Source organism: Manis javanica, chromosome X, assembly GCF_040802235.1.
Source record: "Manis javanica isolate MJ-LG chromosome X, MJ_LKY, whole genome shotgun sequence".
NCBI classification, from domain to species: domain Eukaryota; kingdom Metazoa; phylum Chordata; class Mammalia; order Pholidota; family Manidae; genus Manis; species Manis javanica.
Genome location: NC_133174.1, coordinates 140,642,802 through 140,665,884, shown reverse-complemented (window position 1 = coordinate 140,665,884; position 23,083 = coordinate 140,642,802). Strand labels below are relative to the sequence as shown.

Here is a 23,083-nt window from a genome sequence, read left to right as displayed (position 1 = left end):
TAACACAATAAAGACACTGGCTATGCTGAGGGCCCATCCATTATCTGAGTTTTCAAACATTCTAGGCCAAGTTGCTCTTGGCTTTTTGAGCTTTAATTGATTAATTTGGGGTCTTTTTTTAGTGGACTTGCTGGCCTTTTTCTCTTTCCACCCCATTTATGTCTATTTTCCTGCCCAACAAAAGCAACTGGTTTGAAACGGTTGTAGTGGTGGGCGATGTCGGGTAAGTCCGTAGCTATAGGGGTCCCTGAAGAGTTCTTCTGGTTTTGTATGTAGACGAGGAACTTTTGAAAACGTTTGAGGTGGGCTTTCGGGGAAGGTTGGTGCAATGGGCGGGGTACTTATTAAAATCAGGCCAGAGGCTCCTCTCCTAAACGAGCACAAAACAAGTCTCCTTCAAGGGCCAGGAAACTCGCTTGGAGGGAGGGCCCATCAAGACGCCGCGAGGTAGGCTCCTGGTGGTGTCTAGGTCCCATTCGCTTACACCCGAGAGGGGAATCGTGGGGAGGGCGCTGCCTATTCCAGAGTGGAAGCCCTACCCACCCACAAGACCCCCAACACCTCTTCTCCAAAGTCTGTAAAGGTTCTTCCTGCAGAGCCAGCTACTCCTCCGCGGCCCTTCCACGCCTGTCAGTTACCTGCGTGCAGCCAATCAGCACTCACAGGTTGGGCGATTCGTCGAGAGGAAGGGGGCGGGTACTTCCTGCGCGCCAGTGAATGCGCAGACTCAAACGGGGCGGGGCGAGCCTCCAGGTGTGAGCAAGCCAATCACGGACGTCCGTCGACGGGCAGCTTAAGAGGCAGTCGCGCGCTTGCTTTCCCAAGATGGCGGCGGGCAAGGATGGTTGCGCCTCAGCAGATGCGGCCGCAGGGAACGGGCGGCGGCTCCACTTAGGAATTCCTGAGGCGGTGTTTGTGGTAAGAGGCACACTGGTCCTTGGCATTTTGACGGTAGGCTGCTGGCTACCCCTTCCCGGCCCCCACGCCGACCTTGACTGGTGGGGAAAAGAGTTGAGACCCGGGAGAGAGCGCTCCTTCCGCTTTCGCCCTACGTGTCTGGACGGACTGAGCCGTGCTGGGGACTCGCGACTCGTTCGGGGTGAAAGGGGACCGGGGAGACCCGAGAGGAGAAGGAGGCGCGGGCCGGGGAGAGCGACAGTGTGAGCCCCGCCCCCTGACGCCAGTGTCGTCCCTGCTGCTTGGCGACGGGGAGGCCCTGAATACCCAGGCTAGGTGCAGGGGAGACCCCAGGGAGAACTGGTGGCCTGGAATATAGTGAGTAGGCGGAACAGCCGGTGCTGCCGTGTGAAAGTAGGAAATGACACCTAGTCTGTTGAAGGGATGGGAGCAATTGATGGGAAAGTGAGATAAGGTGATAATCTGAAGTCTTTGTGTGTCCTGCTAAGGACCTGAGGCTTTATCCAGTGGACACCGGACTGTCTTTAGAAGATGTCTAAAAAAAGCCACTGTATAATCCTATTTGGTTTTGTGTACATCATTTTCACCACCTAGTAGAGAGTGAACAGTGTGAACTTGAAAGAGGAGGCAACGAATGCAATTTGGAGTTTCACAGAACAGGGAGAGACAACCCAAGTCCAAACAAAGCAAGTGAATGCCTTCAGCTCTGACCTTCCATCAGATTATTCTAGAAGTAGTATTTGAAAACGGTTTGCATAATGAAGGAAAACCTGACTTGCCTTCTAGGCCAGTATCTGCCTTTCCCCACTGAATTTTAGCTGAGTTACTATAAAATCTCAATGGAATTTTCTCTATCTTTTGGGTCGAACCTACATTGCCTTATCTGTACCTTTCTGTTAATCATTTTACATCCTTCAAGAGACCCATTTCTTTCATTGTTTTATTTTAACCACTTTTATATACATTCGATAGTGCATATTTGCATTTGCTGATTCAATTTTTTACTTATTTTCTTTAGTTATTTTGTATTTTCTCCCTTAGTTGGGCCATTTGTTTCTTTACATTCATTTCCCGACTTGTAACAAGAGACAGAATTGCTTGAGTGCCAGTTACTTTCCTAATGCTTTTGTAAAATTCTAGAAGATAGATATTGTTAACTAGTCCCACTTTGTAGATGATGAAACTGAGGCACAGAGTCCTTGAGTAACTTGCCGCAAGTCACGCAGGGTATAAGTGATTTATCCAGGAATTGAACTTGGGCAGTCAGTGGGGCTCCAGAGTCTTCCTTACACATCATGCTCTGCCACTGGGAGGAAAATGAAGTAGTTATCTTGCTCAGTGTCATTTCTCCTGGTCCTAATATAGTGCTTGACACCTAATATAAGCTCATAACGAGATGTGGAATTGAATTTTCATATTGCCTGAAATACTGCATTTATAGTACTCAGCTAGAGATGACTTCAGAAATCTAATCTAGGAGCCTACACTTTATCTGAGGGCTTTATAAAGTCTTATCTTAAAATGCCCTTTTCCCTAAAATGTTACAGAGTATCTTTTCTAGACCTTACAATTTCTACCAATGTAATATTAAGCAACCCCAATTTTACGTAATTATTTTTATGTCCCCAGACTAGTGGGACTAGCATGGCCTTATAAAAAAAACACTGGCATGTGGACAGACCAGGGTTTGAGTCCTGCTTCTGCTTCCCAATTGCTCTTTGGTCGTAGGCATGTTATTTTACCACTTTGATCCTCAATTTCTTTGACTGAAACAGGGATAACAATACTTAAGAGAGTTGCTATGAGAAACAGAATGTGCTTCCAGTATGTAAGTAGACACTTAACATATATTAGTTTCTGTGATAATAGGAGGCAGTGTACCATACTGGTGAGAAGTCAGACCTCTCACCCTTTCTTCATTCCTAGTGGTGCAGTAACTTTTCTTCCTTTGCTTGAGTGGTCCCTTTCCCCCTTGTCCATTTGCCGACCTCTTCATCTCTCCAGCATGTAGTTTAGTTATGACATCCCTGTAGTTTAACATAACTATAATGTTTTTGAGCACTTACTAGCTGTAATGTACTCTTTTAAGCATTTTACACATGCTAGCTCATTTACTCCCCTGTGAGGAAAAGATACTTTTTTTTTTACAGATGAGGAAATTGAGGCAAAGAGAGAGGTTAGGTAACTTTCCTGAGGTCAACACACCTATGTGGTGAAGACAGGATTCAAGCCAGGCAGCCTCTATCTCTTAACCACAATCCCACACTGCTATGAAGGCATACCTCATTCTGGTGCACTTTGCCTTATTGTGCTTTGCAGATACTGTGTTCTTTACAAATTGAAGGTTTGAGGCAACCCTGCATCAGGCAAGTCTGTCAGCTCCATTCTTCCATCATTTTCTCACTTTGTGTCTTTGTCACATTTCAGTATTTCAAATGTCTTCATTATTTTGTTACGGTGATCTATGATCAGTGACTGTGACTCTCTGAAAGCTCAGCTGACAGCTAGCATGTTTTAGCAATGAAGTATTTTTTAAGTAAGGTATGTATATTGTTATTTTAGAAATACTGCTATCGCACACTTAATAGACTACAGTATAGTGTAGACAGCTTTTACGTGCACTGGGAAACCCAAAAGTTCATTTGACTCTCTTTATTGTGATACTTGCTTTATTGTGATGGCCTGGAATTGAACCTGCAGTATCTTCTAGGTGTGCCTGTAGTTAGTTCCGCTTGCTAGACTCTAAGCTCATAACGTGTGTCATGTGCTAGAAATGAATTTTCTTCTCTTCCTGCAGTGACCCTTGTAAGACAATGGTATCTTCACTTTACATGCAGAGCCTAGCCATTACATCAGCCTCACCTTTCTTTTACTGTGTCTGCAGCTTGATGGCATCATAGTTTACTCCCTTGCTTTGTTTCTCTTCCTATTTCTTCTTGCCTTTTTTTGGCTAAAATATTCCCTGATCACTAGTATGCATGGATAAGAATAATGGTGAAGAGGTCCCAGAAACTGTAAGATTATTGAATTTAATTTACAGTGAAGAACTAAAGTTTAAAGTATTGGAAGGCTCTTACAGAATCTCCTTAAAGTTTCCATATATTTTTATCTGATCCTTATCTAATTAACTAGTTTTCTTCAAGGACCAGCCTGTAGTAAACATCTTAAAAATGCTATTCGGTTTTACAGCTTTTCTTTAGCTTAGTTAAACCTGTTACAAAAGATTGTTCTCTTTACTGCTTAGGTTTACTTAAGTTCAATCACTTGATATGGAGGCATTTGTGACTTGCCTTGGGAATTTAATAACCACAATCAGCATGATTTCTAGACCAATAGAACTTGTTGAATGATTTAAGTAATAAAATCATTTTGGCACACAACCTGTTGAATTGTTTTTGTGGCTGGAGGACATGACTAAGCAGTGTGTTGTTGGGTCATCTTCATATATACTACTAGGGCCGAACGGGAAATGCATAAAGCAGGCAAGCTCATCTTTCTTTCCCTATATATAAATAAAAATAAAAATAAAAATAAAAATAAAAACAGGAAGGTAGAGGAAGAATAAATTGGCTACATAATATATGTGCAGTGTCTGAAATGGTCTCTTAACTTTCTATAACTACTTGTTTAGTTAAAAACAAGCCTTTGGAATAAAAGAAACAAACTTTTTTCTTTAAAGTTTTAAAAATAAAGCTAAGCACTGAAAAACCAAATTAGAGGTATGAATTCTAAAATTTCTAATGTACTATTTTTCATGTTAAAGGAAGATGTAGATTTCTTCATGAAACAGCCTGGAAATGAGACTGCAGATACAGTACTAAAGAAGCTGGATGAACAGTACCAGAAGTATAAGTTTATGGAACTCAACCTTGCACAAAAGAAAAGGAGGTAACTAAAAATTTCCAAATTTTTTTATTGTATGGCTTAAACTTTTTTTTTTGTTTTGTTATTATTAATCTACAATTACATGAAGAACATTGTTTACTAGGCTCCTCCCCCCTTCACCAAGTACCCCACACAGACCCCATTACAGTCACTGTCCATCGGTGTAGAATCACTACTTGTCTTCCCTGTGTTGCACAGCTCTCCCCATGCCCTTCCCTACATGCTAATTATACATGCTAATCATAATACCCCCTTTCTTTTTCCCCCCCTTATCCCTCCCTTCCCACCCATCCTCCCTAGTCCCTTTCCCTTTGGTAACTGTTAGTCCATTCTCGGGTTCTGTGAGTCTGTTGCTGTTTTGTTCCTTCAGTTTTTCTTTATTCTCATACTCCACATATGAGTGAAATCATTTGATACTTGACTTTCTCTGCCTGGCTTATTTCACTGAGCATAATACCCTCTAGCTCCATCCATGTTGTTGCAAATGGTAGGATTTGTTTTCTTCTTATGGCTGAATAATGTTCCATTGTGTATATGTACCACCTCTTCTTTATCCATTCATCTCCTGATGGACATTTAGTTTGCTTCCATTTCTTGGCTATTGTAAATAGTGCTGCAATAATAATAGGGGTGCATCTGTCTATTTCAAACTGAGCTACTGCATTCTTAGGGTAAATTCCTATAAGTGGAATTCCTGGGTCAAATGGTATGTCTATTTTGAGCTTTTTGAGGAACCTCCATACTGCTTTCCATAGTGGTTGAACTAATTTACATTCCCACCAGCAGTGTAGGAGGGTTCCCCTTTCTCCACAACCTCGCCAACATTTGTTGTTGTTTGTCTTTTGGATGGTAGTGATCCTTACTGGTGTGAGGTGATATCTCATGGTTTTAATTTGCATTTCTCTGATGACTAGCGATGTGGAGCATCTTTTCATGTGTCTGTTGGCCATCTGAATTTCTTCTTTGGAGAACTGTCTGTTCAACTCCTCTGCCCATTTTTTAATTGAATTATTTGCTTTTTGTTTGTTGAGGTGCATGAGCTTTTTATATATTTTGGATGTCAACCCTTTATCGGATCTGTCATTTATGAATATATTTTCCCATACTGCAGGGTACCTTTTGGTTCTATTGATGGTGTCCTTTGTTGTACAGAAGCTTTTCAGCTTGATATACTCCTACTTGTTCATTTTTGCATTTGTTTCCCTTGCCTCGGGAGATATCTTCATGAAGAAGTCACTCATGTTTATGTCCAAGAGATTTTTGCCTATGTTTTTTTTTAGGAGTTTTATGGTTTCATGACTTACATTCAGGTCTTTGATCCATTTCGAATTTACTTTTGTGTATGGGGTTAGACAATGATCCAGTTTCTAACTGGATTCTCTTACATGTAGCTGTCCAGTTTTGCCAGCACCATCTGTTGAAGAGACTGTCATTTCCCCATTGTATGTCCATGGCCCCTTTCTTGAATATTAGTTGACCATATATGTTTGGGTTAATGTTTGGAGTCTCTATTCTGTTCCACTGGTCTGTGGCTCTGTTCTTGTGCCAGTACCAAATTGTCTGGATTACTGTGGCTTTGTAGTAGAGCTTGAAGTTGGGGAGCGAGATCCCCCCTACTTTATTCTTCCTTCTCAGGATTGCTTTGGCTATTTGGTGTCTTTAATGGTTCCATATGAAGTTTAGAATGATTTTCTCTAGTTCATTGAAGAATTCTGTAGGTATTTTGGTAGGGATTGCATCAAATCTGTATATTGCTTTGGACAGGATGGCCATTTTGACTATATTAATTCTTCCTAGCCAAGAGCATGGGATGAGTTTCCATTTGTTAGTGTCCTCTTTAGTTTCTCTTAAGAGTGTCTTATAGTTTTCAGGGTAAGGTCTTTCACTTCCTTGGTTAGGTTTATTCCTAGGTATTTTATTCTTTTTGATGCTATTGTGAATGGAATTGTCTTCCTGATTTCTCTTTCTATTAGTTCATTGTTAGTGTATAGGAAAGCCACAGATTTCTGTGTGTTAATTTTGTATCCTGCAACTTTGATGTATTCCGATATCAGTTCTAGTAGTTTTGGAGTGGAGTCTTTAGGGTTTTTTATGTACAGTGTCATATCATCTCCACATAGTGACAGTTTAACTTCTTTACCAATTTGGATTGGTTGTATTTCTTTTTTTTTGTCTAATTGCCATGGCTAGGACCTCCAGTGCTATGTTGAATAACAGTGGAGAGAGTGGGCATCCCTGTCTTGTTCCCGATCTCAGCAGAAAAGCTTTCAGCCTCTCACTGTTCAGTATGATGTTAGATGTGGTTTTATCATATATGGTCTTTGTTATGTTGAGGTACTTGCCTTCTATACCCATTTTGCTGAGAGTTTTTATTATGAATGGATGTTGCATTTTGTCGAATGCTTTTTCAGCATCTATGGAGATGATCATGTGGTTTTTGTCCTTCTTTTTGTTGATGTGGTGGATGATGTTGATGGATTTTAGAATGTTGTACTATCCTTGCATCCCTGGGATGAATCCCACTTGGTCATGGTGTATGATCCTTTTGATGTATTTTTGAATTCTGTTTGCTAGTGTTTTGTTGAGTATTTTTGCATCTACATTCATCAGGGATATTGGTCTGTAATTTTCTTTTCTGGTGAGGTCTTTGCCTTGTTTTGGTATTAGGGTCATGTTGGCTTCATAGAATGAGTTTGGGAGTATTCCCTCTTCTATTTTTTGGAAAACTTTAAGGAGAATGGGTATTATTTCTTCTCTGTGTGTCTGATAAAATTCCAAGGTAAATCCATCTGGCCAGTGGGTTTTGTTCCTGGGTAGTTTTTTTGATTACTGCTTCAATTTCTTTGCTGGTAATTGGTTTGTTCAGATTTTGTGTTTCTTCCTTGGTCAGTCTTTGAAGGTTGTATTTTTGTAAGAAGTTGTCCATTTCTTCTAGGTTTTCCAGCTTGTTAGCATATAGGTTTTCATAGTATTCTCTAATAATTCTTTGTATTTCTGTGGGGTCCGTCGTGATTTTTCCTTTCTTGTTTCTGATTCTGTTGATGTGTGTTGATTCTCTTTTTCTCTTAATAAGTTTGGCTAGAGGCTTATCTATTTTGTTTATTTTCTCAAAGAACCAGCTCTTGGTTTCATTGATTTTTTTCTATTGTTTTATTCTTCTCAATTTTATTTCTTCTCTGATCTTTATTGTGTCCCTCCTGCTGACTTTAGGCCTCATTTGTTCTTTTTCCAATTTCAATAATTATGACGTTAAGACTATTTATTTGGGATTGTTCTTCCTTCTTTAAATATGTCTGGAGTGCTATATATACTTTCCTTTTAAGACTGCTTTCGCTGCATCCCACAGAAGTTGGGGCTTTGTGTTGTTGTCATTTGTTTCCATATATTGCTGGATCTCCATTTTAATTTGGTCGTTGATCCGTTGATTATTTAGGAGCATGTTGTTAAGCCTTCATGTGTTTGTGAGCCTTTTTGCTTTCTTTGTACAATTTACTTCTAGTTTTATACCTCTGTGGTCTGAAAAGTTGGTTGGTAGAATTTCAGTCTTTTTTAATTTACTGAGGTTCTTTTTGTGGCCTAGTATGTGGTCTATTCTGGAAATTGTTCCATGTGCACTTGAGAAGAATGTGTATCCCATTGCTTTTGGATGTAGAGTTCTATAGATGTCTATTAGGTCCGTCTGTTCTAGTGTGTTGTTCAGTGCCTCCGTGTCCTTACTTATTTTCTGTCTGGTGGATCTGTCCTTTGGAGTGAGTGGTGTGTTGAAGTCTCCTAAAATGAATGCATTGCATTCTATTTCCTCCTTTAATTCTGTTAGTATTTGTTTCACATATGCTGGTGCTCCTGTGTTGGGTGCATATGTATTTATAATGGTTATATCCTCTTGTTAGACAGAGCCCTTTATAATTCTGTAATGTCCTTTATCTCTTGTGACTTTCTTTTGTTTTGAAGTCTATTTTGTCTTATACTAGTACTGCAACACCTGCTTTTTTCTCCCTGTTGTTTGTATAGAGTATCTTTTTCGTTCCTTTGACTTTTAGTCTGTGAATGTCTTTGGGTTTGAGGTTGGTCTCTTGTAAGCAGCATTGGCTTAAACTTTTTAAAAATTGAGACATAATTTACATACAATAAAATGTTTTAACATTGAATGTTCAGTTTGATAAATTTTAACAGATATTCCACTTCTGTAACCATTCCCCAGATCAATATATAAAAAATTCCTATTACTCCAGGAAGTTCCCTCCTATCCCTTTCTGGTCCACTCTGCCCACTCCCAGAGACAATCACTGTTCTTATTATTTTCACAATAAATTAATTTTGTCTGATATTAAACTTCATGTAAATAGAAGCATATAATAATTTACAGGTTAATGTCAGGCTTTTCTTACACTTAGTGTAATGCTTTTGGGAGTCATCCAGGGTATTGTGTATATTTTGGGGGCTTAGTCTTATTCCATTGTATGTGGATGTGCCCTAATTCTTATTTTTTTGCCTATTGTGGACATTTTGTTTCCCCATTCGGATTTAAGTGTTTGTGTGAACATATGTTTTCATTTCTCCTGGGTAATTACCCAGGGGTGTAACTGTGGACTTGTAAGTGTATGTTCAGTTTTAGGAGAAACTGCCGAAAGTCCTCGAAGGGGGCTATACTGAATCACATTGTCACCAGCAATGTATGGGAGTTCCAGTTGTTCTGAATCCTCATAAGTACTTGGTATTCTCAGTGTAAAAATAGTTTTGAGAATATTATGGAATGAATATCAGAGACCTTACTCCAAAGCATCTGGGATCATAACATCTTAGATGTCTAGTTCATCCTTCTCATTTTGCCAATGAGTGAGAGACCCACAGAGGTTATGATTTTCCCAAGATTTCATAAGTAATAGGCATAGAACAGAGGTATCTTGCTCTTAATCCTTATTTCCTTTATAGTAGCTTTTAAAGTCAATTCACTGCAATAAATATTTATGGATATCTGCTATGCACATGGGCCAACATTCTTCTGTCAGTGAAATATTTATGGAATTCCTGCCAGATGCCAGGTACTGTTTTGGGTGAAATAAGGTCCATTATTGCTTTCAACAGGGACACATTCTAGGGGAACGATAGATATGTAAATATAGGTAGCTGAGTACACAAAGTATAGCACTTGAAGTGCTTTGGTACAAATTATTAGGTTAACAGAGGGGAAGGTATGATCTGGAGGGGGACAGGGAGTTTCAGGGGAAGCTTCCAAGAAAAGTTACATTGCTAACTCTAGTACTGTGGTATAGTAGGGTACTCACTCCTGGTTCACATGTGCTCTAGGCTTGAATGTGAGGGATAACAACTGCAGGGTATACCTGCAACCTTACTAATTAGGTACACTTGGGAGAAATCAGTAAACAAAACATAATCCCTGCCCTTGAAGAGGTTACAACTAGTGGGATTTAGACAGTCTAGACAGGAAGCATACAATTCAATACAGTTAATGTTTATTGTGTCTCTAATATATACCAGGCAAAATCCCAGACAGTTAGGATACATCAGTGAACAAAGTAGGAAAGAAATTGTGCCCTCATGGAACTGATATTCCAGCCAGATAACAAAAGTAAATTATATAGTAGGTTAGAAGGTAATAAGCACTGGATATAGGAAATGAAGTGGAGTAAGGGGGTGTGGAGTATCAGAGGTGGCAGCCACTGAGACTTGAGCACAGGGGTGGCATGATCAGATTTCCCCCTATTGTATGACTCACTTGGATTGCTTTTTGGTAGTACTCCTGAGAAGGGCAAAAAGCAAGGGTGTCAGTTAGGAGTCCCTTTCACTGATCTCAGCAAGTTGGTGGAGGTTGTGGGAAAGAGTTATCTTGTTTGAAGTTGGAGCTGGCATGATGTGCTGGTAGATTGGAGGTGAGATGTGGAAGGGAGGTGTGGAAGATGATCCCCAGGTCCGAGCAGCTGGGCAGGAGAGTTACCATCATCTGAGATGGAGAAGACTGGGAGTAGAGAAGGTCTGGGGGAAGATCAGGAGTTCATTTCTGGATACGTTTGAGATGCCTTTTGGACATCCAGGTGGAGATGTTAAGTAAGCATTGAAATTTTGGAAGCCAAACTAAGAAAATGTATATGGAGGAGGGAGTGGTCACCTTTGTCAAGTAGGAGAAAGACTGAAAATTGACTTGGACTCAACAAAATAGAAATCATTTGTGTTCTGGAGGGGAACAGTGTTGATCCAGTGGTTTAAAAAAGTTAGGTTATGTGAGAAAATTTTCTTCCTTTTGTAAATTGTCTTTTCTCTTTTCTTATGTCTTTTTTATTTCCTAATGAGTAGTTCTTAACTTAATGTTTTTAGTCAAAATTTTTCTAAATAGTGCTTTTTGTATCTTGTTTAGAAATCCTGTATTTCATGTTCAAAAAGACAAACTCCTATGTTTACTTGTAAAAGTGTAAAGATTTTGTTTTTCATGTTTAACTTCTTAATCCATCCGAAATTAATTTTTATGTATGGTAAGTAGTAGACTTCGCATGTCTGTTTTTTTAATGGATTTACTGTGGACGTACTATTTGACTTGGCACTAATTAAATTTTTTTTTTGGTATCATTAATCTACAATTACATGAGGAACATTATGTTTACTAGGCTCCCCCCCTTCACCAGGTATGCCCCACAAATCCCACTACAGTCACTGTCCATCAGTGTAGTAAGATGCTGTAGAATCACTACTTGTCTTCTCTGTGTTGCACAGCCCTCCCTGTGCCTCCCCACACACTATACATGCTAATCGTAATTCCCCCTTTCTTTTCCCCCCTCCTTATCCCTCCCTTCACACCCATCCTCCCCAGTCCCTTTCCGTTTCGTAACTGTTAGTCCATTCTTGTGTTCTGTGAGTCTGCTGCTGTTTTGTTCCTTCAGTTTTTTTCTTTGTTCTTATACTCCACAGATGAGTGAAATCATTTGGTACTTGTCTTTCTCCACCTGGCTTATTTCACTGAGCATAATACCCTCTAGCTCCATCCATGTTGTTGCAAATGGTAGGATGTTTTCTTCTTATGGCTGAATAATATTCCATTGTGTATATGTACCACCTCTTCTTTATCCATTCATCTATTGATGGACACTTAGGTTGCTTCCATTTCTTGGCTATTGTAAAGAGTGCTGCACTTTTTACATAGGGGTGCATCTGTCTTATTTCAAACTGGGCTGCTGTATTCTTAGGGTAAATTCCTAGAAGTGGAATTCCTCAGTCAAATGGTATTTCTATTTTTATTTAATTTTAATGTAGCTCAATTAAACAGTCTTTTTGCTTAATAGTTAGTACTTTTTGTATTCAGTTTAAGAAATCTTTGCCTATTCCAAGTTCATGAAGGTATCCTCTTAATGTTTTATTCTCAAAGCTTTATAGTTTTATCTGTCACATTTAGATCTACAGTCCATGGGTTATTTAAAAGCATGTTGCTAAATTTCAGAGCAACAGTGGGATTTTCAAGCATGTTTCTTTGTCCTCTGTTTACTATAAATTAATTGTTGAACTGAGTCTTGATCATATTCAGGGTTTTCTTGATGTGTTTTGGGGCAACACTGCTTCATAGGTTTATGTATTGTTCTTCCATTAACAGGCAGATAGTATTTAATTGTCTTCTTTTTATGATACTCAGTACCTACCTCCATTAATTAAGAGTTGTAAAATGGTGATGTTCTAATTCAGTTAGTTATTTCTTGTAACATATTAATGTGTTCGCATAGTTCTATAAAGAACAGCGTATTTATCCATTTAGTTATTGAAGGACATGTTAGTTGCTTCCAAGTTTTGGCAGTTATGAATAAAGCTACTGTTTACATTTGTGTACATATTTTTATGTGGACATAAGTTGTCAGCTCCTATGGGTAAACATCAAGGAGTATAATTGCTGGTTATATGATAAGAGATGTTTAGTTTTGTAAGAAATGCTAAGCTGTCTTCCAAAGTGGTGGTACCATCTTGCATTCCCTCTAGGAATGGATGAGAGTTCCTGTGGCTCCACATCCTCACCAGCATTTGGTGTTGTGTATGTTCTGGATCTTGGACGTTCTGATACATATGCAGTGGTATCTTATTAATGTTTTAATGTATATTTCTCTGATAGCTTATGATGTGGAGTATCTTGATTTCCCATCTGTTTATCTTCTTTGCTGAGGTGTCTGTTAAGGTGTTTGCCCATTTTTTATTCTGGTTGTTTTCTTACTGTTGAGTTTTAAGAGTTCTTTGTCTATTTTGTATAGCAGTCCTTTACCGGATGTGTCTTTTACAAATATTTTCTATTATTCTCTTATTTTCATTCTCTTAACAGTGAATTTTTGCACAACAGAAATTTTTAATTTCAGTGAAGTCCAGCTTATCGATTATTTCATGGATTGTGTCTTTGACATTGTATCTAAAAAGTCATCAGCACACTCAAGGTTATCTAGATTTTCTCCTGTTATCATGTAGGAGCATTATAGTTTTGTGTTTTACATTTAGGTCTGTGATTCATTTTGACTTAATTTTTATGAAATGTATGAGGTCTGTGTCTAGATTTGTGTTTTTGCATGTGGATGTCCAGTTGTTTCAGGATAGTAATTTATTTTGCTAGTAACTATAAAATAACTTAACATGTTGAGTTTGATCAGTCTTATCATGCCCGTCATCATTTTCTTAAATTTCTTGTGTTCATACCTGTGATCCATTTATAATTTCAATAGCAGTTGTTACCTAACCTGAGAGGAAAATACCATTTAGTATAAAAGTTAAAGATGTACATGTGTGCACATGCAGCAGTGGGTAGGGAGTTGGTGGTTTCCAGCAGCTTTGAATTTAGAATATATTAATTTTAAAACTAAACAATTTAAAATGCAATTCTAATCTAATGCAGAGCCTCTGAAGTCACATTTGTAGAACATGACTTGCTCTGGAAATGTTAAATAATGATGGAGTGTCTGACATGTAGAATAGGGCTTTGTACACAATAGTTATTCCATAAATATTTGCTACGATTCCTAAATATTTATACCTTAAGTATCTTAGATATTTTAATAAACAATTTCTTAAATTATTTCAAATATAAAGTAGTTTAAGTATTTTAGAAACATATCCATAGAAACTACAAAGGCACTATGACTGTATCCTGGTGTTTATTCTTGCCTGCAAAACACTAAGGTAACCTCTTTCTTATTCACAGGCTAAAAGGCCAGATTCCTGAAATTAAGCAGACTTTACAAATTCTAAAATACATGCAGAAGAAAAAAGTAAGTGCAATTTTGTTTGTAAATATGAGTGAACCTTCTTGAGCACATGTACTGATGTTACAGACAGTGGGCTTCTATGATAAATGTGGCTTTGTGGCTGGCCTTCTCCGCAAACTGAGGTTTAATTCCGGGGCCCACACTTCTTTGATTATTTTACTTCTGTATCCTATTTGCAAAACTTAAAATGCAGTTTGACCTTGCTTTAGGTATAAAAAGAAAATGTCTTATTTTGAGGCATGTAAGGGTTTTTGTTGTTGTTCTCCTTAAGGAAAAGGAGACTTTTATGAAGTGTACTTTCTAAGAGGCTTCAGAAAATTTGTTGGTTGGGCATGAAACACTAATGCCATAATAGTGGCTAGCTCTTTTATAGCACTTACTCTGTGCCAGGCACAGCTGTATGTATAAACTGCTTGCCACAGCCTTCAGAGGTATAGGGGTTTTTATTCTCTTGCAAATGAGGAACCTGAGACAAAGAGAGGTTAAGTGAAATGCCAAATTTACACGGGGAGAGTAAGTAGCTGAGTCAGAATCCATGCCCTCCATGCCCAGCCATCTAGCTCCAGCATGCATTCCTTTTACCACTATCCTTAGTCTGCATGGTAGTGCTGTTTTAAATAGTTTTGGTTCAGCTTTGTGATCTCCTTAATAACCTTGGTATTAAACTGGCCTTTTTACATCATCTTATTTTTTTGAAGGAGTCTACCAATTCACTGGAGACCAGATTCTTACTGGCAGATAACCTATATTGCAAAGCTTCAGTTCCTCCTACTGATAAAGTGTGTCTCTGGTTGGGGGTAAGTAAATGTAAATACCAGAGCTTCCTTGGGTGACATTTGTGACCCAGTGTGCTTTTCCCAGCACAACAGTATTGTTTGAGCTGTGTGTGTTTCTTCCATTGAGTGTGGAAGGAATGAAGGGGTAGAGTTCACATTATAGTAGAAACTGGCTGAATGAAGACTGCAACACGTCTCTCCCAGCCAAAAGAAAACTGACCCAAAACCTGCTTCCTCTCCAGGTAATGCTTTACCTCTTAAATGTAAGAGAGGAAGAGCAATAGAAGTAAGATGGAGGTAGTGCTGAACCTCAGATAAATGTTTCTTCCCTGTAAGAGTTTATTAGTTCTAGAAAGATGTCACTAAACATAAGGGGGAAAAGATTAAAAAATCCATGAGATGAAGGTTCATTTTTTAAACCATACATTTTCAGTTTTAAAAGATTTCATAGTCCTTGTCAGGCAAAGGACCAACATGTTTGCAGGATGACTTGGAGTTGTGTTTTGAGCATGGTAGTCTTGAGATGCCCATAAACCATCAAGTGGAGAGGCTGAATCAATTTACGGAGAAATACTTGGCACATGTTATATTCTGAATGAATGACAGTTGTTTTTTGATGTGAATGAAATGTTTTTAAATATGTTCTATTTTTTCTTGTTAACAGTAAACAAAATGTAGAAATTTTTACAAACAAGTAATTCTCTTATGAAACAATAGCAGTTAATTCTGAGGAATGAGATTGGGGGTCTGGGATTAGAGAAAGATGGACTTTTCATAAAACGTTTTTTGGTCCTGCCTGAAATTTTACACAGTTTTGCAATTATGGATTGGGTTATTTAGTCAGTAAGTCTGTAGTACCTACTTTGTGCCAAACACTTTGATGTTGTCTCATTTAATCCTTAAACAATCCTTTGAGTCATTATTAAATTCATTTGTCAGATAAGGAAACTGGTTCAGGAAATAGCTGGTGGTTAGTCAGGTGATAAAAGGAGTTCAGAACTGGGAAGGGTTCCCCACCTCCTAAGTGTTGTCAGTAATACCAGACTTTCAGAATTCCACTCACCTTGCCTTCACCCCTAGCATCTATTGGAGGTAGGAAGGGGACAGTAAAAGCTAGCTGTTTTTCTTACCAGATCAAATGTAGATAATATATATAACATTGAAAAATTGTTTTACTTTAAGCTCAGACACAACTATTGAAATTTATTCAAATGTAATAGTGTATAATGTCGTAATGGATGTACTAGAAAGGTAGGATTTTGGTATCTAAACAAATTGGTTCCTATCCTGATTGTCCCATTTACCTATGAGCTATACCAGCATAGACAACTTGACCTCGAGACCTCCATTTTTTTAATTTTAAAGAAGATAACTTGCCTCACCAGAGTTGTTAATGAGGAGTAAATATGTAATCTATGTAAATATATTCTCTAACCTAGGGACCAATGAACCTTCTGTAAAAGGCCAGATAATTAATATTTTGGTTTTGCAGACACACCATCTCTGTCACAACTACTCAGCTCTGTCACAAAGTACAAGTGATTAGAGAATAGCTTGGTTCTAGTAAAGATTATCTTAGGACAAAGGGCAGCCATCTGAATTTGGCCCAAGGACTGTAGTTTGCCAACCCCTGCTCTAACCCATAAAGTACTGAATAAATGTTTAGTAATTGTCATGATTGTCTTTCTCAGGCTAACGTAATGCTGGAATATGATATTGATGAAGCTCAGGCATTGTTGGAAAAGAATTTATCGACTGCCACAAAAAATCTTGATTCTCTTGAGGAAGACCTTGACTTTCTTCGAGATCAATTTACTACAACAGAAGTTAGTATCCTTTCTTTAAAAAAAAAAAGGTGGGAGGAAAGGAGAAAGATGTTTTAATGTTCTTACGTGCATGCTTTAATGAGAATATCCTTATTCTTAGACTAACATGAAGTTGCAGATTTTATGAAAGTAATAACAACATATGTGGAACTAACATTTAAATAATTTTATAGGTAAATTAATCTGAATTGGAAGTGTGAAAGTGTGAAAACAGTAAATTCAAATTAATGAATGAGCATTTTCTTTCAAATATTTTCTCAAGACACCTTTGTAGTTAGTAGTTCAATTCCACAAGCATTTATTCAGCGTCTCCTGTGTTCCTGCAGCTGTGCTAAGCTGTATGTGCCTTAGAATGGTGAGGGAATCAGTATAAAAATAAAGAGTGACGAAGTCTTGCACTGGTTGAATTGCACATGTAAAACAATTAAATGATACTTTTGTAGCAAAGTTTATATGTAAGTTTATTTCACATATGCAACACCAAGGCATTTTAACCTTAGGGAAATAGCAGGTGAAATTAATTCAAAGAGGGCTTTGAGAAGATAGAGCTTGGGCTGTTATTTAAGGACAGTGTAGGATTTAGATCAGCAGAGAAAAGAGGTGGGGTGAGTGGGTGGATATTCTGGTCAAGGGGTAGGGCAGGTGTGTTGAAACCCAGCTCTTTGCCTTTCCTCTCTGGCTTGTCTCTTCTCCTGGTTCCTATCACTGTCACTGGCCCCACACAGTCACTCAAGAGAGAAACCTATGAGTCGCCCTTCAGTCCTGTCTTTCACCCCAAGGGCCAACCAATTACCAACTTCTCATCACATTTACTTTGCAAAGCTCTCTGCCCACTAGTACTCTTTTGACCTTCTAAAACTTAGACTTGGTAGTTTTCTAATCTCTTTTCCTTTCATTTCATCATGCTGTCTCCAGGGTGGATTTTCTGAGTCACACGTCTTATTTTTATTCCTCTGGTTATGATACTTAAGTGGTTCTATTGTTACATGTAAGGTATGCATATAGGCACTCTCTGAGGTGTTCCTAGCTAGTCTTACCTCATGCCACTGACCTCTTCCTGCCCTGGCCCTCACCCAGTACACTTCAGGTTCCAAACAGCCACAGTCAGTTATTTTCACCCCTCAAATGTGCTATGCCTTTTGCATTTCCACACTTAGTTCCCCCTACCTGGAATGATTTCCCCCTATTTACCTGGGTTACTCCTCTTTATCCTTCATATTCAGTTCAACCATCAGAACATTTCTGAACGTTTTCTAGTTCCCTCAGGGTATTTTGTTGTTCCTTTGCACTTAACTTGGCACTTGGCACGCAGTACTTTGTTTTCCATGCCAAGTGTAGGAACTGCACTTCCTCTCTTCTCTGCAGCTTGTAGCGTGCAGCAGACATTGAGTGCTTGGGTAAGGGAAGGCAGGCCTGTTTGAGCTCTGGAGAAGGGGTTGGCATGTGACTGCTAATATGGAGTCTTTATCCAGGAGAAGAAATCTACAAAACTAATAGATAGCACAGTAATGACTTTTTGGATACAACACCAAACACATGGTCCATGAAAGAAATAATTGATATGCAAAGCCCTACACAGGGTGGTCTGGTGGAAAAGAAAAGTTGTAGGTGCTTAATAAAAAACCAAAGGGAGGGTAAGAGATAAAATTATTGATAGTTAAACTGTACTAATTTAAATATCAGGATATGGTTTGAACAATCTTTGGAATTTCATGGATAAGGAGATGCCTTTAAAACTGTTGGCATTTTCAAGCATATATTTGTTAAATATTATACCATAGTTGGCTAGATATGCTAAACAGTTGTTGATTTGAGACTTTGAATTGGTTTTGGTGGAATTAAGTTACAGTATTTTCTTTTTTGTTTTGTTTTGTTTCAGTTTGTGTTTTTATTATAACATGAGCTGAATTTAAGAAATTACCCTAGTCTTCTGAATTTATTTCCCAGAGTCATTAAATCTTAATGACAATCTAAGTTATTACGAAAATATATTGAAAAGGACAAGAGCTGATGTAAAATGATAATCAAGGATCCAAGTACCAAGGGATTAAAGTAACTGAAGGACAAGAGGCCATCTAGGAAAGTCATCCAGTGTGTGTGGTGACAAGTCACAGCTTCAGAAATATTTTGGGGTGATTTCTTACCCATTTTATTTTGTAAATGACTTTCCTTCATAACAAAATTTTCTTAGACTAATTTCAAAATTAATTCTTCAAGTAGGTCATTTTTTATAAACCACAGGATAACGTATTGGTACAACTTTTTTCTTTTTAAAATGGTCAGGGATTGATGGAGTGGGAATGACAAATGTACATTTCAGACTTCTCATCACCAATGAAACAATCATTTTTATAGAAGACTGTCAGTGCACGTAAGATTTTGGTGAAGGAAAATTTAAAATACCTCTATAATAATACAATGTTAATATAAATTGGCCAGAGACAGGTCATTTTAGTGAGCTACCATCATTTAAATATAAGAAAAGTTAATTTCTTGGTCCAATTAATGAAAACCTTAAAAAGATTGTCTCTATAGAACACTATTTGAGAATAATGCTTTTTCAGACACATTCTGATATTCAAGTTCATTTTATAACACAATTGTAGATTAACCTTTTAATTACAACTTTCTTAAAAAGCTGTCAGATTTCCATTTCTTAGGGAGACATTTTCACCAGTGTGTTGTTCAATTCCACAGGTTAAGCTTTCATCAGTATTAAGAACTTCATACATGCTAGAGAGATTGCCACTCATTGCTTTGTCATCTTTTTGAAAAGACACAGGCAGATTTGCTAGACTAATGCTGATGTCTTTAAAGGCATGCAACAAAAATATTCCCAGAATGATTGTAAAGAAGCCACTCAAAGTACCGATGACATCATCAACAGGCATATCTTGCCACTCCTTAAAAAGAATAGCTAAACAAGTTAAAACTGATGTTGTAAAGAATATGTAACATATTGGAGTCACGATGGAAGTGTTGAATATATCAAGGGCCCTGTTCAGGTAATTAATCTGTGTACTCACACAGACTATAAGGCTCAGCAGCAGAATCTAGGCCAAGGGATGTCGGAGCACAGGCTTTCCAGCAAACAGCTCTTTGATAGCAATGCCCAGGCCCTTAACACAGGAGACTGAAAATGCTGCAATTACAGAGCAGAATGTCACATACACAAGAATGTTTGTCCATGGCGAGGTCCCACCACAAAGATTAGTATCAAGGACACAATGACCACAAGTGTTGCAAAGACCACAAAACCTCGGTCCCCTAGCTTGTGCACTATTATATTTAAAGTCACAACCTCCTCTTTTAGAGCGTGAATAACCATAACTGTAGATCCTAGAATGCTCAGGAGACATCCAGTCTTCCCATGGAGATTAAGTCTTTCATTGAGGAAGTATGAGGAAAGAATGGCACTTACTAGGACGCTGAGAGCTCTTAACGGAGTCACTAGGGTGGCTGGTGCAAAGGCATATGCAGCAAAATTGGCTACTTCACCAGCTCCCACTGATAGTAGTCTAGCCCACCACAATCTTTCCTGAAGATATGCATGGCCACCTTGACCTCATGACTGTTTAATGGGTTTTATCCTTTTCATCCTTTTGTGAACTTGGCTTCAATAAACAAAATAAAGAAAATGAACCAATAATTAGTAGCCTAACTTCAAATGAATTGGTCTGAGAATGAATGGATAAGGCACATAGGTGGGGAGAAAGGGGTCCTATACTGACCAGACATAAAAAGATTGAGCACTGCTCAGTGTGGGGCTGCTGGAGGCTCATCTTGCTCTTTCATTCGACTTTCCTCCAGACCAAACTAATAAAATCAGGAAGCATCAGTACTTAAGCCATTGTCCAAAAGAAAAAGCCAATGAGAACAAACCCTTTGATAAGCACATCCATCAGAGACTATAAGAATACCTGCCTTAGGACCAAGAATGAGGAATATACTTGTTCAAGGGGTATATGCCAATACTTTCTCCTCTATCCACTGAATTTCAGTACAGACTTTTAAGATTGCCTGATTAGATGTGGCCATACAGATGGCACAGGAAAAGACAAATAAGGTGATGATTTTTTATAGCCAAAGTAGGTCTTCCTATGAAGTCAGAACCACACTCAGAACTGAAGTAGGGGCAGAATGATGGAACACAACCAGAGTGTAACAGAATGCTGGGAGCAAGTTACAGTGTTTTCTTAGCAAAGACACTATTACCAGATGGCTTGCAATACTGCTTGTCACCAGTATTTTGATTCAGTGTGTGAGGGAAATACTTAGTCATTGCATATATTATCTGTAGAATTGTATTTTCTTTGACGATTATTGCAGATATGGCCAGGGTCTATAATTGGGATGTAAAAAGAAGAAACAAAAATGATTCTGCCAAGAACAAGGCATAATGCAATTAGAATTGAGGTTCACTTTCCCAGTTTTTCCTTTTTTAACAGCACGGATGATAATTAAGACTTTAAAAAAAAGATAAATACCATTTTATTTATTTATAAAACAAAATTAGTTTCAAATATTTTATGAAGTTAGCAGTAATTTTTGTTCTCATTTCCAGCAATGTAAATGCTGCTTCAATCATTTGTTTTTTGCTTTTTTGGCATTAAGAAAAATCTTAGCAAAAATGGCTGCAAACTGAGAGTTATGCTATGGCAGCTGCCTTCTGAGCACTTCAGCACAGTTTCTTTTTCTTTATTGGCTGATGTTACTCTCACTTGGTTTGTTACCATCAGTTTAGAATTAGGAAAAACAGTTCAACTATTTGCAAACTTTTTTTAAAAAATTTTTTATTAAGATACGATTGATATACACTCTTATGAAGTGAAAACACAATGTGGTTACTACATTTACCCATATTATCAAGTCCCCACCCATAACCCAATGCAGTCACTGTCCATCAGTGCAGCAAGTTGCCAGAGATCCACTATGTCCCTTCTCTGTGCTACACTGTTCTCCCCGTGATCCCCCACACCATGTGTACTAAACATAATACCCCTTAGTCCCCTTCACCCTCCTTCACCACCCACCCTCCCACACCCCTCCCCTTTGGTAACCACTAGTTCATTCTTGGAGTCCCTGAGTCTGCTGCCATTTTGTTCCTTCAGTTTGCAAACTTGTTTTTCTTTAGGACCCTGGAGTTTTGTGGTCCTCTCTTGCCAATCTTTTATGTAAATTTATGGAGTTTCATCAATTACTGCTTAGCCAACAGCCATTATAATATTCTGTGCTTTTCAGTAAATGATAATTTGCCTTCCTAAACAGTCAGAGGGCTATTGAGACAACACTTTCTTACCTGATATAAGTACACAGTGTCTTTGGAATACCTGCATGAGAGAGATCTTGGCCAACGTGAAATAAAAAAATTATTTGGTAACTCAAAACTCTTGACTAATGAGATTTTGTATTTCTTAACAGTTCTCTGTGTGATAAATATTCTGATAAGGACACAAATGTATTATTGCATCTCCATGTAGCAGAAAATGTACTTGTACAATGTTTTGTACTTGTATTTCATGATATTAAAACAGTAAAGTTAAAACTGGCATGGCACCTTTCTTCATGTTACTCTTTCAAAAGTTAACATTCATCTTTTCACATATTTGTAAAGTTTATGTACTTGTACATACAATTGGCATGTCCCAAGGACGACTTTCACTTGTAGAAACAACATAAAATCCTTTTGGAAGTAATACAATTTTAAGTAAAAAATTGAGAGGTTAAATCTGAAAGATACCAAAGTTCTTGAGTCAGTTTTTCTTTTGTAGTTTTGAATTCCCATATTTTAGAATCTGAGGTTTATAAACATCTTGAGATACTGTAATTACTACTTTTCCCCAAACGTTATTATGGTAAGTATTTTGGTACAAAATGTCCCTCTTAACATTAGGACAGGAATGATTTGCTCAGAAGATCTTTATTTTGTCTTAAAGTCCATGAATATATAAGTGTGAATTTTTAGGTATTCCAGGAGATATGAAGAAATGTAGTCTTTAAAGGTAGGAATTGAAGAGCAAAAAATTAAGTTAATTATTCAACAAATATTTATTAAAAAGTATGGGGGAGGTCCAAAATGGCAGTGTCAGTAGGGCAGTGGAAATCTCCTCCCAAAAACATATATATTTTTGAAAATACAACAAATACAACTATTCCTAAAAGAGAGACCAGAAGATACAGGACAACAGCCAGGCTACATCTACACCTGTGAGAACCCAGCGCCTCACAAAGGTGGAAAGATACAAGGCATGACCCGGTAGGACCCGAGTGATACCCCTACCCCAGCACCCCAGTGGGATGACAGGAGTCGGAGTGTGGAGGGAGAGGGAGACCAGGACTGCTAAATACCCAGCCGTAGCCATCCACACTGGGAGCGTAGACATACAGTGCGTGGTGTGCTGCATACTATGGAAACGAAGACCAAAACCCGCGAGCAGGT

The 23,083-nt window shown here is 38.2% G+C and overlaps 1 protein-coding gene and 1 pseudogene across 2 annotated transcripts; one reads left to right on the top strand and one right to left on the bottom strand.

Annotated features, from left to right (window-relative positions):
* Window positions 1-761: 761 nt before the first annotated feature.
* Window positions 762-22,193, top strand: VBP1 (VHL binding protein 1). Of its 2 annotated transcripts, none has more exons than XM_037025093.2 (6): window positions 762-918; window positions 4,682-4,806; window positions 13,979-14,045; window positions 14,741-14,839; window positions 16,510-16,648; window positions 20,974-22,193. In XM_037025093.2, exons 1-6 carry the CDS (start codon window positions 826-828, stop codon window positions 21,042-21,044), a joined length of 594 nt encoding a protein of 197 aa, XP_036880988.1. In that variant the 5' UTR covers window positions 762-825; the 3' UTR covers window positions 21,045-22,193. The 2 variants fall into 2 exon arrangements, with proteins under 2 accessions (XP_036880988.1, XP_036880989.1); XM_037025094.2 differs by lacking the exon at window positions 20,974-22,193 and adding an exon at window positions 18,620-19,245.
* LOC108403104 (magnesium transporter NIPA2-like) lies at window positions 19,201-20,926 on the bottom strand (annotated as a pseudogene).
* Window positions 22,194-23,083: the final 890 nt, after the last annotated feature.